This window comes from Apteryx mantelli, chromosome 2, assembly GCF_036417845.1.
Source record: "Apteryx mantelli isolate bAptMan1 chromosome 2, bAptMan1.hap1, whole genome shotgun sequence".
NCBI lineage: Eukaryota > Metazoa > Chordata > Aves > Apterygiformes > Apterygidae > Apteryx > Apteryx mantelli.
In genome coordinates this window covers 53,612,018-53,625,450 of record NC_089979.1, presented here as the reverse complement: position 1 = coordinate 53,625,450, position 13,433 = coordinate 53,612,018, and the positions used below count along the sequence as shown (strand labels likewise).

Below are 13,433 nucleotides of genomic sequence, written 5' to 3'. Positions count from 1 at the left end.
ATTATAGATAAATTATCTCACATAGTCATGTCAATCCATATATATGTGAAATTTCAGAAGCCTAACCAAGTTTTTCCTACACTACTACATAAACCAATTTTTTTCCTGCACTAAAATCAAAATTTTCATGTTATTATGCCCAAAGATATTCAGTTCAGGGTTTGCATGTTAAACTACAAGTTTCTGAAACCATTAAAAGCAGCTTCTGGAAAGTTTTCATTTCATGAGCCATCCCTGGCCTATGCCCTTGCCGTGCTTAACAAGGTGTGCAACATTAACACCCCTGGATGAAAGCAATTCAGCAATTCTTCTGGTTTGCTGGGAAAGAGAAGCAGAATGTGCAATGAGGCCTGGGCCACAGCTTCACAGCTCTAACTGGTCCCATCAAGCAAGTGAGCTCCTCAGCTGATGGCTGGCCTACCACACTGGTCTGTCTGCAAGCCAAGCACCATGTGCCACCTGCAACCCCATTAAACCAAATGGTGAACACTGAGATGAGGAAGGGGGAAGGCAAGAGAGACTTAAGTTACATGTTGGGAGACTGCAAAAAAAAAAAAAGTAGGCAATAAAAAATAGGAAACTAGGATAGCTGAAGTTCAATGTTGGTAAGTCGAATTCTTCAGTAGTTCATTCACTCAAGCTTTGCATTCATGCAATAGACGCTCCTTCTTCTATGATCCCCTTCTCTTAGTTTCAACTCTTTTTCTGCAATACTCATTTTTGACTTAATACTGTCTTCTACTTTCTGCCTCTAAATCATCAGTTTATACCTTTAACTTCATTCCTTTTAATCTTTCAGCAATTGTGTCCTCTAGGGAAGTTCTTCTCCCTTATCCTTCATGATCCCTTTATCTCCTTTCCTTTTGCCATCAAGTATGCTTCTATGTCTACTATAGTATTTTAAAAGGAAAAGAAGAATAAACGTGAATATTATTTTCCTTTTTAATCTCCCTTCTTCACCCTTCTCCTCACTGTATTCAAAATCCTGTAAGGGAGTGGTCTTGATATTACCTCATATAGCTCTCTTCCAACTTTCTCTTTCATTCCCCCCACCCCAAACAAAACATAGTCTTAAATGGTTTGGATGGAATCAAGTCAGTTACTAATGAACTAGATGAAATCTGCTTCCCTTTCCTCTCTATCAGTGCTTCTGACACAGACAACTATGATCTTCTCTATTTTCTATCTCTATCAAGATTCTCTTCCCATTTTGCATGCTTACTCCTTCAACATTTTTTCCTTCCTCCTTTCTCAAAAATATATTTCATTTCTTCCTTCTTGTTCTTTCATTTACTTTCTCCTTTTAAATTCTTTCCAGCATCTTATTACTAGCTGTTTCTCAGAGGTATTTTAGCTTTTCTGCTACTATTTCAAAATCAAGATGTTGAAAATTTCTTTCTCTGGTGTTTCCCCACCATCCTGCTTTTCCCCATTATTTTTCGTTACCATCTTTTACAGTCCTTTTTTGTCATATAAGTTAGACAATACAGTTCCTGTATTGCCCCCTACAGTTTATCCAGTTAAACAACACAAGAAAACAACATCCCTTCTTTTCCATTATTATGGGATTATTTCTGTCCTGCAAATTCCTTAAATGACTAATGGTCTTGCCCCTCACCAAATTTATATTTTGCTACAGCCTAGCATTTTTGCTTCTATTCTCTCTGTTTCCCTGTCTTCTGTCATTACTCTTACCCTTCTCCTTACATGCTGAGCTTTATCTACAAAGCTTATTACATTCAACACCCTCCAGTTTTCAATCAGCAGGTAAATACAGCTCTTCATACACCTTTTCACCGGCAAACTTATTTGCTTTTTTCTCATCAACAATACATTAGTATCTTCAGCTACCTCAGTTCCTAGCTTTGTCTTTACTATGCTAGGCTTCAAGACTAGATGAAAGATTAGGATCTAATCAAGAATGTAGAATACTGTATAAATATACATGTTTCTAAAATTATTTTTGAAATTCTTCACATCTGCCTTTATCAAAAGCATTAATTCAGATCACATTGTTTATCTATTTGTCTCCATAGTTAACAGCTTGAATAGGTGCTGAGAATCCATTAGTAAAAGGCCAGATTTGGATGACAACTTAATAGACATATATTTGCTACAGAGGTGAAACCAACACTTTGGAAACATCAAGAGGCTCAACTAGTTACCAATTACATTGGCTATTACTACTTATCATCTCAACTATCAGAATGAAAGATTTCAGTGCTCCCAATGCTGCTTCAGTGTAAAAGTCACCAGGGTGATTTGGCTTAAAACAATTTCAACAGCAGTTCAAACCAGCTGACTTTGTATGCTTGGTACACTCTACCACACACATGCACGTGTGCTCATTTTCCCCCCAGCTCCATCAGCTAACAGAGTGTGGCTGTAGGAGAGGTAACAAATTGTTCCAGGTAAATTAAAACCATAAGATATCATTTGAAAGCATCACAAGCTGTAGCCAGTAACATAGAGCAAACAAAGGTAACACTATGTGACAATCCATTTTACATGAAAATTATTCAGTTGTTTTGTTTTTTTTAATATGTTACTTCAAGTTTAAATCCATTAGCCTACCTTGCCCTGGTAACTATTTATACAGCCTTTAGCAGTGACACCCTTAATGATGCAATTTGTTCCTGTAGTTATTTCTTCATACTGTAATGTCAAGCCACTAGAAAAATACATTAAACAAAATCAATTTAAAAATAAACAGAGCATTTTAATTCTCACCTAAAATAGATATAAGATACTTTCAGATATTCCCATGGAAGCTACTGCAAAAATGCCAGATAATTCATACTAAAAGTATCCAGTACATGACTCAAGAGAAAAAAACTGAAGAATTACTATATTAATGTTACAAGAAGTAAGGACAAAAATGAGATGGTTGAATTACCTAGCTTCAAGAATTGGCTTAATATCAGTTGTCAACTGTGTTGCATGACCAAACTCATCCTGCAATTCCAAAGGAATATTAAAAGGTACTCCAACTCGAAAAGGAAGCTCCAAAAGACCCACTGAAAATTTCTCTGGTTTGCCCTCTAAGAGAAAAGAATAATACATTTTTAGAAGGAATTTTATGTGCTCATTGGCTTACTTAAGGCAGCAGTTTAGTCAAGCAGTTTCCAGCCTCAAAGTAAGTAGGCTGTTCATAATTACTTTTGTAACCAAAATCATGGTTTATTGATTGATCATCTTTTTCAGCTTATATAATATAAAAGTAAGAGTTAAAACATAGTGGCAGAAGCTTATGGCATAAAAAACATAACAGTACAGCCCAAACTTCTGGAGCATCAATATCAACATAGCACCTGAAAACGGACAAATCCTTGAGGACAGCTTTTCTTAGACATTTTGTTGCTCTAACTCTCTTAAAAAAAATCATGCATGCAATAAAATATTCTTACTCTACAACTATCCCAAATTTGAGACACAAGGATGAATAAACATTATTTGCAAAAGAAGTCTGGGTGCATCTTCTCTGTGAAATCTGGCTCCATTAAACTGCCTCCAATTAGGCACTCAAAAATGAGATGACATCATGATTGCCATCATTTGCCTGAGCAGTACAAATCACAGTAATGTTTGGTGGAATCAAACTTTCTGGGCCAAGTGGCAACTGAGAAAAGGAGTAATATAATGCTGACCTAAGTGGTTGATAAATGTCCTATCAAATTATTTTGGACTCAAATTAACAACTACTTTGAATACCTGCAGGTGTGATTATCAACAAATTTCTTTTGCACCAGAGATATGAAAAATCCTTGGGAAAGGGAAATTCTTATATTTTATTAGCCAGAATTATTTTAACAATAACAAAAAAAGAAGGCCTCAACATCTAAGTGTTTACAGCTTTATTAAAGCTTACAAGTGAGTGATAAAACTATAAAATGGACAGGCAAAATAACAGTTAAGAACTTCTGCACTGTCAAACTGAATAATCACCAAAAGGACATATGTCTGAATTAAAAGAACATAGCCTAAGAATTTTTAACTTAGGTTGTTCAGGTTTAACTGGCATTTTTGACTATTTTGTAGCTTACCAGGAAGAACCATAAACACTGAACAACAACCAGTTGTCAAAGAAATCAAATAAATTGTTTCTCAGATGAAAAAGTTGTTGATTTCAGTTTAGATTTTAATTCTTCTGTTTGGGATTTTCAGAATCTATATACATAAAAGGTCATACAGACATTGTTTTATGTTTTGGAACATTTTGGAATGATGAAAAATAACATTTACAGCTGTCTCTGAGACAAAATATAGAAAAAAATTGAGACTTGAAATATTCACTTTTCAAGACTGATGATCATTATAAGCATCAAATCACTTCCTGACTAATGAGGCAAAAATGCAGCAATAGATAGCAAAAGGTGCTTTTGGAATCCCTTGTATTAAAAGTACCAAATTATTACTTCATCAGATTTTCAGAGTACACATTCGTTTCCAGGCAGACTTGTCATGAATTTTTATAGCCAAAGAAACCTATTTAATTGCAGTCCACCATGCTGGGGGCAGCCACAATGCTATTGCAAGAGAAATTTTAAAATACAGAATATAACTTTACAACTTTAAAGGTTCTACTTTTACTTTGATGAACAGAAATAAAGAAGAGGGAGAAAAGGTTCATTTATGTATTTATTTAGAGAAAAAAGGTACTTCAGTGAAGTTCTAAGAGAAGAAAAATCCTGAGACCTGAATGTCAGTTTTTTAGACATATATTTAAATTATTACTCTTTTCAAGTAAGGCCAAACATTTCTGCTTCATCATATAAGAATATTTCTGTTGTTCTGCAGAAGCTTTTAGAAGAAAATGCTACAAAGAACTGTTTTCTGCCTAAAGGGTTTGTATGCAGAGCCTCTTATTTTTTGGAAAGGAGGCTACTGAAAGCTTCTATTCTTTCCACATTTTCTAGAAACAGATGTCAGCTTTACCTCCTGAACCTGCACTGGAAATAAGTATTTTAATATTAAATACAAAGGAAACTGGTATTTTTTGTCTTTTTTTCTCCTTGCAGAAAAAAGTTAGGCTTGTTTTTTTCTAATTCAGAAAAAGGCAACAATATCACTTAGTGGCAGAAGGGCCAAAGAAAACTCTTCCTTTCAAAACAGAGATTGAGACAAGAGAAGATCCATCCTTCTGTGCAAGTAGGCCACAAATCTTTTCATTTCTATATGTAAGCCTACTTACATAAAGGATAGCTTTGGTTATAAGACACATCTGGAGAGGTATGATCTGTAGTCAGCATATGTATTTGCAAATTGAATCTAGTTTAGCAGGTGCATAACTATAGATTTTCTTTAAGATGAATCATGATGTACAAAATCACAACATACAAAAAAAAATCTTTAAATCCTATGAAATGTGATATAACATATTCCTTTATAATTTAAAAATGGATTGTTTTTCATATTTCTGGACAGAAAGTGCAACTTGAATGTAATTTACAGCTTTACCCTTTTTCATAAATATATGCCTATTTTTCCTGAAAATGAAGTCTCTTCAGTAAAAAGGAATAAAACTGCTTCAGAGAAAGGCTTATAAACAAACTGAGCTGCCACCAACAGATAAATGCACACAAAAGAATTAGGAAATAAAATTAACATCTTAAGGGGATGAGAGAAACAGGACTAGCAATGCAGTACCAAACACATGACATAACTGTACATTGTATATCTTACAGTATTCAACAGTGTCACTAAAATTAGAATCTAATAATTATCTTGGGAAGAGATGAACAGTCATATGCTATTTTAGGCCATATCTATATCTATATATGTCTGATGTTACTCTCCCTTGTATATGATATATATATATATATCTATATCTGAGATATACATATATCGCAGAGTGTATGGCAAGGGAGAGTAACATCAGACATATTGAAAGGGATTATTTTAATTCTAGTATTCCAATTAATATTTTCTGATGGTTAATCCATAGATACACACCCATTATAATTGAACAAGTACTTACTGTTTTGCATAAGATTTTTCTTTTAATTAAAAAAAGGACTTCAATCTCAACATACATATTTTAAATGCTTAACCTGCTTTTGAATGAATTCATTTCTCTGTATGGGATATGCATGAAAGCTGACTTAATGAATATTAGTTTTATGAAAGAATACTGATGCCAATGGCATGAGACAGAGGATGATTCTAATTAAGTTAAGGCTTGAGTAAGTTTGTTTGTTTGTTTGTTTGTTTTTGCTAAGCACATTAGGAAAGTTCTCCTCTGGAAAAGCTTTTGATTCTATTAACATTTTACCTTTTTTATGAAACTGACCGTATAGCAGGACCAACATGACTGCTATTGGCAAGATCAAAACCAACCAGACAACCCCCCCCCCCAAAAAAAACCCCTTTCTCTTGAATCTACTTCATATTTGACATACAAGTATTACTTTATCAAGGTTGAAAGCTACCTCTCACTAAAACATGATTTATTTTGATACACGATGAATCAAACCCACCAAAATTAAAATAAAACTGGCATGACTGGAATTTATCTTACCTATGATAGTAAATTTAAATATTTTAGATGGCAGAGGCCTTCCTGCATAAGTGTCTGCATTACTTTCATTCAATACTACTTGCAGCTTCAAGGTGTAGTTCCCAAGTTTCTGAAGATTTTCTAAACAGAAATACAAATACATTTAGAAATAAAAGAGCAGAATTATAAATAAACTGAAAATATTGCACAAGTGAACTCACCCATTTTTTTAAACCAGTACGGCCATTTGCCTCCATGCTGACTGATATGAGAAATTATTTCTTTATTCCCAGAAGGTGCTTAAACAAACAAACAAACAATTAGTTCATATTTTTAGATTTTATACCATAATTCTTCATTTTTTCAAGTATCATTACTCCAATTAAATGTAAAAATAATGCATGTCACTTCTAAATCTCACAAATATAAATTCTGTTTCACAAGTAATCACACTGATCACAGCTAAAAAAAAAAAAAAAATCTAATTCCCATACTAATTACAAATTGCTAGCCTCAGACACATTAAAATTAAAGCAGCAGCTTTGTAAAGCTGAATTAGCTCTTTGGTTATATTATGTTTCCCTAGTAAGTCTGAGCACTGTAGGCCATGAACTCCATACTGGCGACTGACCAACTTCACAAATAACAATCATAAATTAGCCTAAATGGGAGCAATGGTAAAAAACTGAAGTTGACTGAACATATAATCGAGGAAAAAAAGAACATTTCCTTTTTTGTTCCACTTTATTTTATCTGTCTTTACAAACACTTCTGCAGCACAAAGGCACATCCAAAAGGGAATATGTTGAAACTCTGGGGCAATTTTTTGTGATTGGTGCTACAACCTGCAGGAATGACATTTATTGTTAAAACTTCTCAGGAAACATGAATATATTTGTTTTTCAAAATACAATTTAGAATATATACAGAATGTGACTGCAACAAGACTATACAGAATAAAAAGAAACACAGTAAAAGATATACTTTGTTCTGTAGGTAAGTACAAACAAGTGTAATTTCACATCCTGTTCTTGCACCAAATTCCATATATAACATAAAGCAACATCTGTCAGCTTTGTTAAGTGTATTTCTTTGAATGTGTAATTCTGGAAGTAGTGGGTTATGAAAATAAGTTTTAATAGTGTTTTATAGAAAGAAAACTTCTATATAGAAAGAGAGTTTTCCATATTGGTATGTTTTTTTTCCTTTGGTAGTTACTAACACTGAAAACTTCTCAAGTGAGTAGCAATTTTCCTACTGAAGTGTCAACTACCACCAAGTTAAACTGACAGTCTCTCTATATTATGCAAAATGCACACTGCAGAAGAAACACTTTGACAAGACATTTCACCATTCTTCTTCTTCTGCCCCATTATAGATAATAATACAAGGGGTCAAATTTATCTATAGTAAGTGAAGAAATTCTAATATTTCTGTGCATGGGGATAATGAAAAAGATGACAGTAAAACAAATGGGGTCTATGGAGAGAACAAATGTAAAAAAAAAAAAAAAAAAAAAAAAAGCAGTTCTTAAGGGCAAGGCTGTTACATTCTAATATTCTGTTCCGAAAGAGCAGTATTGTGCGAGAAAGCTGTCAGATACGTCCAACATTGTTGTCGGGGTCTGTACGATGAGCAAACGTCCCAACATTCTATTGGAACAACAGATCAAATTATTTCAGTGGAACCACATCCAAAAATTTGATCTGCCTTGACTGTGTCTCCATTTTTTTCCTCTGACAGAGGGGAAAGTCCTTCCTACAAACACTTCGTATTAGCAGTGATCACTGGAGTATTAGGACTTCCCAAATGCCATGTTCTTTTCCTGAAGTTTCCACACAAATATAAAATGTCCAGAATCCAATTCACAGACATCTATACAATTCAAAGATATTACCACAGTTTTCCTATAATCACTGAGATACAGAAGACTACTCTTGGTGCAAACTATGTGCACCAGAAAGAGCAGAAGAAACAAAAGTTTTCATACACACTGGTTTGTCAAAAATGCAAACCTGTGGTTGAATTGTTGAAATTTAGTTGTTTTTTTCTGACACAGAAGCACAAGAAAATTCTCACCTCTCAACTTAAAAAATATGTATACTATCTGAAACCTTTTGGATACAAGTGTTCTTCTGGAGGCAAAAGGCATCTTTTACTCATGGGACTACTACTGCACCAGAGTTTACTCCTCATATGAACAAAGTTTCCATACACAATGTTCTGAAAAAAACAGTTCACTAAATGTCTCTTCTGTGGTGTACTACAAATCGCTGGCACATATGAACAGAGAAAAAAACTCTGTTTAATTTTGTTTCAAATGACAGATTAATCAGTGTCTTTTGATAGTCACAGCCCTCCTGTACTGGAGAATGCTATGCTGGGAGTGTGTGAAAGAGAATAGCATTCTGAATAGCATTTCCCATGATGGTTTACAGGAGGGAAATGGCAAGATAATCCTTTGGTCAGAGTAACAGTCAACTAAGTTCTAAAATAAATACTTCAGTGATGAAAACAGCTTGCTGAAAAGCTCAATAACTTGAAAAGATGCCTCATGATTGCCATAGTACCTACTTGAATACTTTAACGGGGATACCTGCAATCTTATTGAACAATTAGGAGTGATTTAAAAGAATCTTCTGAGATAGAAAAGGTGAGTAGAAAATCAAGTTCTTTCCCACAGATTTGAGCCTATTAAGGGAAGGAGGAGGGAAAGAGGGAAAGATACTCAGAGAAATACTCTTACTTGTTTTCGGATCTTTCCTTGCCAGAAAGATACTCAGTGATTTCAGAACACAGGAATTGTGCCGACCAATGTATTACCCATAGTATCTACTGAAATGATAGGTTTTGCCATGTAAGAATATACACTGACAGATGAGCAAAGAGAATGAATACATGCTTAGGAGGAAAGTCCAAAGGTCCAAAAGGTGAGAAGGCCTGCACATGCAAACACACACAGAATTTGAAGTCTGACTCTTCCATCTTCTACAAAAAAATAAAATTTAATTCCCTACAAATGTCATGCTCACATTATGTTCTGAGAATCCAAAGCCTTTACTGTGTGCTCAGTTCTTAAGTACAGTGCAGTGAAGCCCACATTTTCCTTTTGCAGCCTCTTTCAAATCTCATTTGAGCCTCATTCCATTCAGACTACTTGGCTTACTCTTTCTCTCAGCCCTAAGCCTAATTTTAGGCAGAGACCTAGATAAGGGCCTCCAGCCATGGCACAGAAAGGAAGTTTCTCTTGGCAGCCCACACTTACCCTGGGCACCCCCTTTCCAGCCTCACTCCACATGGACCACTAGGCTTTCTCTTTTTCTGAAGCCTAACCCTAATTTTAGCCTGAAAACTAGTTAATGCCTCCGAGGTATGGCCCAGATGAGTTTATGATATACTGGTTCTCCTGTCGGGTCTTTGTTGGGCCACTTTGCTTTGGCAGCTGCTTTCCCACTCCATTCAAGGAGGACCACTCTACTTTGTCATTCTCTCAAAACTAATCCTATCCTTCATTTTTGACAGAATCTTAGACAATGTCCCACAGCCATGGTCCAAAAAATTCCCACAGTTCAGTATCCTTGCAGCTTGCTCTCTCCGAGGGCAGCCCATTTCTGGCCCCACAGTAACTGCACTTCTAAAGCTTTCTTTTTCTCTCAAACCTAAACTCTGTTTTCAGTCTAACCTTAGACAAGAACAACCTAAGCATGACTTTAACAAAAAGTTTCTCAGATCCCAGCTCTCTTGGCAGCCCACTCCCTTCTAGCAGCCCCTTTCCATCAACCCTAATGCTAATTTTAGGCTGAACCTTAGAGAAAGTGACCCAATAATGGGCAGAAATAAAAAATGCTGCCCTGTTCTCCTGGCAGCCCACACTTCCCTTTGGCAGACACTGTCCACCCCCCTTCTACATGGACCCCTCGGCATTCCCTTGCTCTCTACCCTACTCTTTCACTTGGTAGCCCCTCTCTGATCCCACTCAACCTGGACCCCTTGGCTTTTTCTTTCTCTCAACTCTAACCCTACCACAATTTTCAGCCAAAGTTTAGACAAGGCACCCCAGGCATGGTTTGGGGAATACATTTATCACAGCAGAGCTCTCTTGGCAGTCCACACCTCCCTTCAGCGGCCCCTTTCTATCCTTGCTCCACCTGCTCCTCAGCTTCGTCTTTCTTTCAACCCTAAACATAACCTGAATGTTAGGCTGAGAGACAATGCACCCTAACCATGGTCCACAAATGAAATATCTCACAGCCCAATTCTCTTCATCAGCCCACACTTCCTTTTGACAGTCCCTTCCCAGCTCCACTCCATTTGGACCCCTTAAACTTAGACAAGGCAGTGCAGCCATGGCTTAGACAAAAAGTCTCTCAGAGCTCATTTCTCTTGGTAGCCCATACTGCCCTTCGCCTTTCCACCCCTGTTCCACCTGGACCCATATGCTTGGCTTTTCTCTCAACCCTAACTCTAACCTTCATTTTCTGACAAACCTTAAGACAAGGCACCCTCACCATTGCCCAGACAGGAGGTTTCTTACAGTCCAGTTCTCTTGCCATTGCCACTTTGGCAGCTTCTTTCTATCCCTGCTCCACCTGCACCCCTCTGCTTTCTCATTCTCTCAACCCAAACTCTAATTTTGAACTGAACTTTATACAAAGCTCCTCAGTCATAGCCCAGATAAGAAGTTTCTCACAGCCCAGTTCTCTTTGTAGCCCATAGCATATTTTATGAGGTAGTCTACATTTTTAAGAGAAAATAAGCTTGGTGTAGGTTATAAGATGTTTTGCCTTCATATGAATGTACCACTTCAGTATAACTGATAGCTTTATATTATAAGAAAGCGTTGGGGTTTGAGTTTGACAGGTATGCCAAACCCCAGCTGCCACTTGTAGGACTTATTTATTGTTCACCAGAAGGTGAAGAACAGGGAGATTACACGTGTGGTTCCTCAGCTGACTACAAAAGAAAGTGAAAATAGGAGGCAATAAAAACATTCATGAGCAAGTTTCAATCAATGAATCAAAGTGGTCAGGAAACACGAAAGGTTGGAAGACAGAATTTTTGGTAATCAGAAGCAAAGGACAAACTTAGTTTTGTTTCTCTTAGGAATAATGCTGACAGAACACAAAGTTAAAAACACTATGTCTCTTCAAATTTAGACATTCTGAAGTTAGGATAGTCTACCTTTGTTAAAGGCTGCTTGCAAAACACTGACTTGTCCCCCACATTGTTCGCAAACACAATCTGACAATCTTTATTATGTGAGCACATATTCTTTCAATCCCAGCCTCTTGTTGTCCCAGAACCCCACCTTGAAAAATGGGCATGCAGAGCAGACAGTCCCTCACACAACAAGCAGCATTAAAATACCATGTTGTTAAAACATATAGCCTTATAACATGCATACTACACACTGAAGCTAAGACACTTCCATTTGGTTTCCTTTGATATACATCACTACAGGAATCTTGGTGCTTCAGAAAGTTATTTTTACAACTCTCTTATCAGATAAAGGGATTACTTTTTCCTATTGTACATGGGGGCAACAAGGCAAACAAGACTGAAAAGTTTCTATAAATTTCAGGTATATTTGACATGTACACTCACATGAACTTTGATTTTTATAATTTTGAAGTGACTTAAAACTTAGTATTGTGAGATACTAAGCAAGTCTGATCTCTAGTTTTATGCAATTCATGTGAATTGCTATGTTAATTACAGAACCGTTATCCTTTTTAACCATATTTGCATGCATATTAAGTAGACAGCCTGAAATTGATAAGTCCTCCTTACACATGATGGAAGATATAGTCATAACATAGCATTGAGATATTTTTCTTGAAACATATCTTTGGAATGCTACATGGAGCTCTGACAGGATATTATCCTTAAAATTTAAAGTTATATAGATCTATCAAATTTTAATCAAATATATTACACATTATGTGTTCTTTAAAATAATAAAGAATAATTTAAATATACTTAAGTACTTACAATGTAAAATAACCTTGAGTTCAACAAGAAGTTTCTTTGAGCCTCCATGGCTTGTACCTGGAAGTTTTTGCATTGCTTCTCCTTTTTTATTCAAAATTTCTATTCTTAATGCTCCTGTATTTAAAAGAAAAAGTGATGGACTTTTAAAACACAGTTTATAAATGATTGGTGATTTCTCCGTATTTCTTTTTTAACAGGAGTACATAATATGATTTTACATTGACATTTTACTCTTTAGTATTTGGAAGGAAAAAACATACCTATTGGTGTACCAGCAAATCTCGTTTCATTTGGTAATAACTCATCCCCTTCAGGCCATGTGACTGACAATTTGTCAGGAAGTCTAGTTAAAAAAAGAGAAACAACAGTTTTTCTGTAAGTTGAAAAACAGCATAATTTATCTTTACTAGAATGCACATGAAGCTATTTTTGGGGAAAAAAATTCAGAACGATTTCTTTTTTTAGAGTTCAAAGTTTTTTATTTCTACTGAAACAGCTGACATCACTTCCACTTGGGAATAAAACTGAACATTCTTTTTGTTCCTGAAGAAATATTAAAACCATTATTAGGAACTTCACAAGTAAACCATTACAATTTAGAGCTTACCTTGCCATTTCATCTTCTATGTATTTTTTAACAGCTTTGTCAGACACTGTTCTGTCAAGTTTTGAGATCGGAATCGTTTTCATTTCAGCATACAATGCTTGAGGTTCCTGAAAAAGTTAAGTCTAGTTATAAACAACCAGATTATAATGCACCAGAGAAGAAATACCTCATTACCAAGGACCATATAGGTAGAAAAATGCTAACAAATGCTACCTGGTGACTCTGCAGACGCTGGGCTAAAATATGTCGAAAACACCAGGGTTAAGAATGGGGACATACAGCATACTAGTGAGTCCAACTGTGATACTGTATGTAATACGCAAATTTAAATTAACCACA

At 35.7% G+C, this 13,433-nt stretch overlaps 1 protein-coding gene across 5 annotated transcripts in view; it reads right to left on the bottom strand.

Annotated features, from left to right (window-relative positions):
* The window catches only part of SMCHD1 (structural maintenance of chromosomes flexible hinge domain containing 1), an 88,948-nt gene that overhangs the window by 44,197 nt on the left and 31,318 nt on the right, over window positions 1-13,433 (bottom strand). For all 5 annotated transcript variants that reach the window (XM_067290673.1, XM_067290674.1, XM_067290676.1 and 2 more), the window contains 7 exons: window positions 13,095-13,201; window positions 12,748-12,830; window positions 12,488-12,601; window positions 6,718-6,795; window positions 6,518-6,637; window positions 2,897-3,041; window positions 2,575-2,671 (listed from right to left, as the gene is read on the bottom strand). In XM_067290673.1, the coding sequence (XP_067146774.1) occupies window positions 2,575-2,671; window positions 2,897-3,041; window positions 6,518-6,637; window positions 6,718-6,795; window positions 12,488-12,601; window positions 12,748-12,830; window positions 13,095-13,201 (744 nt within the window). The remainder of the gene's footprint in view (window positions 1-2,574; window positions 2,672-2,896; window positions 3,042-6,517; window positions 6,638-6,717; window positions 6,796-12,487; window positions 12,602-12,747; window positions 12,831-13,094; window positions 13,202-13,433) is intronic.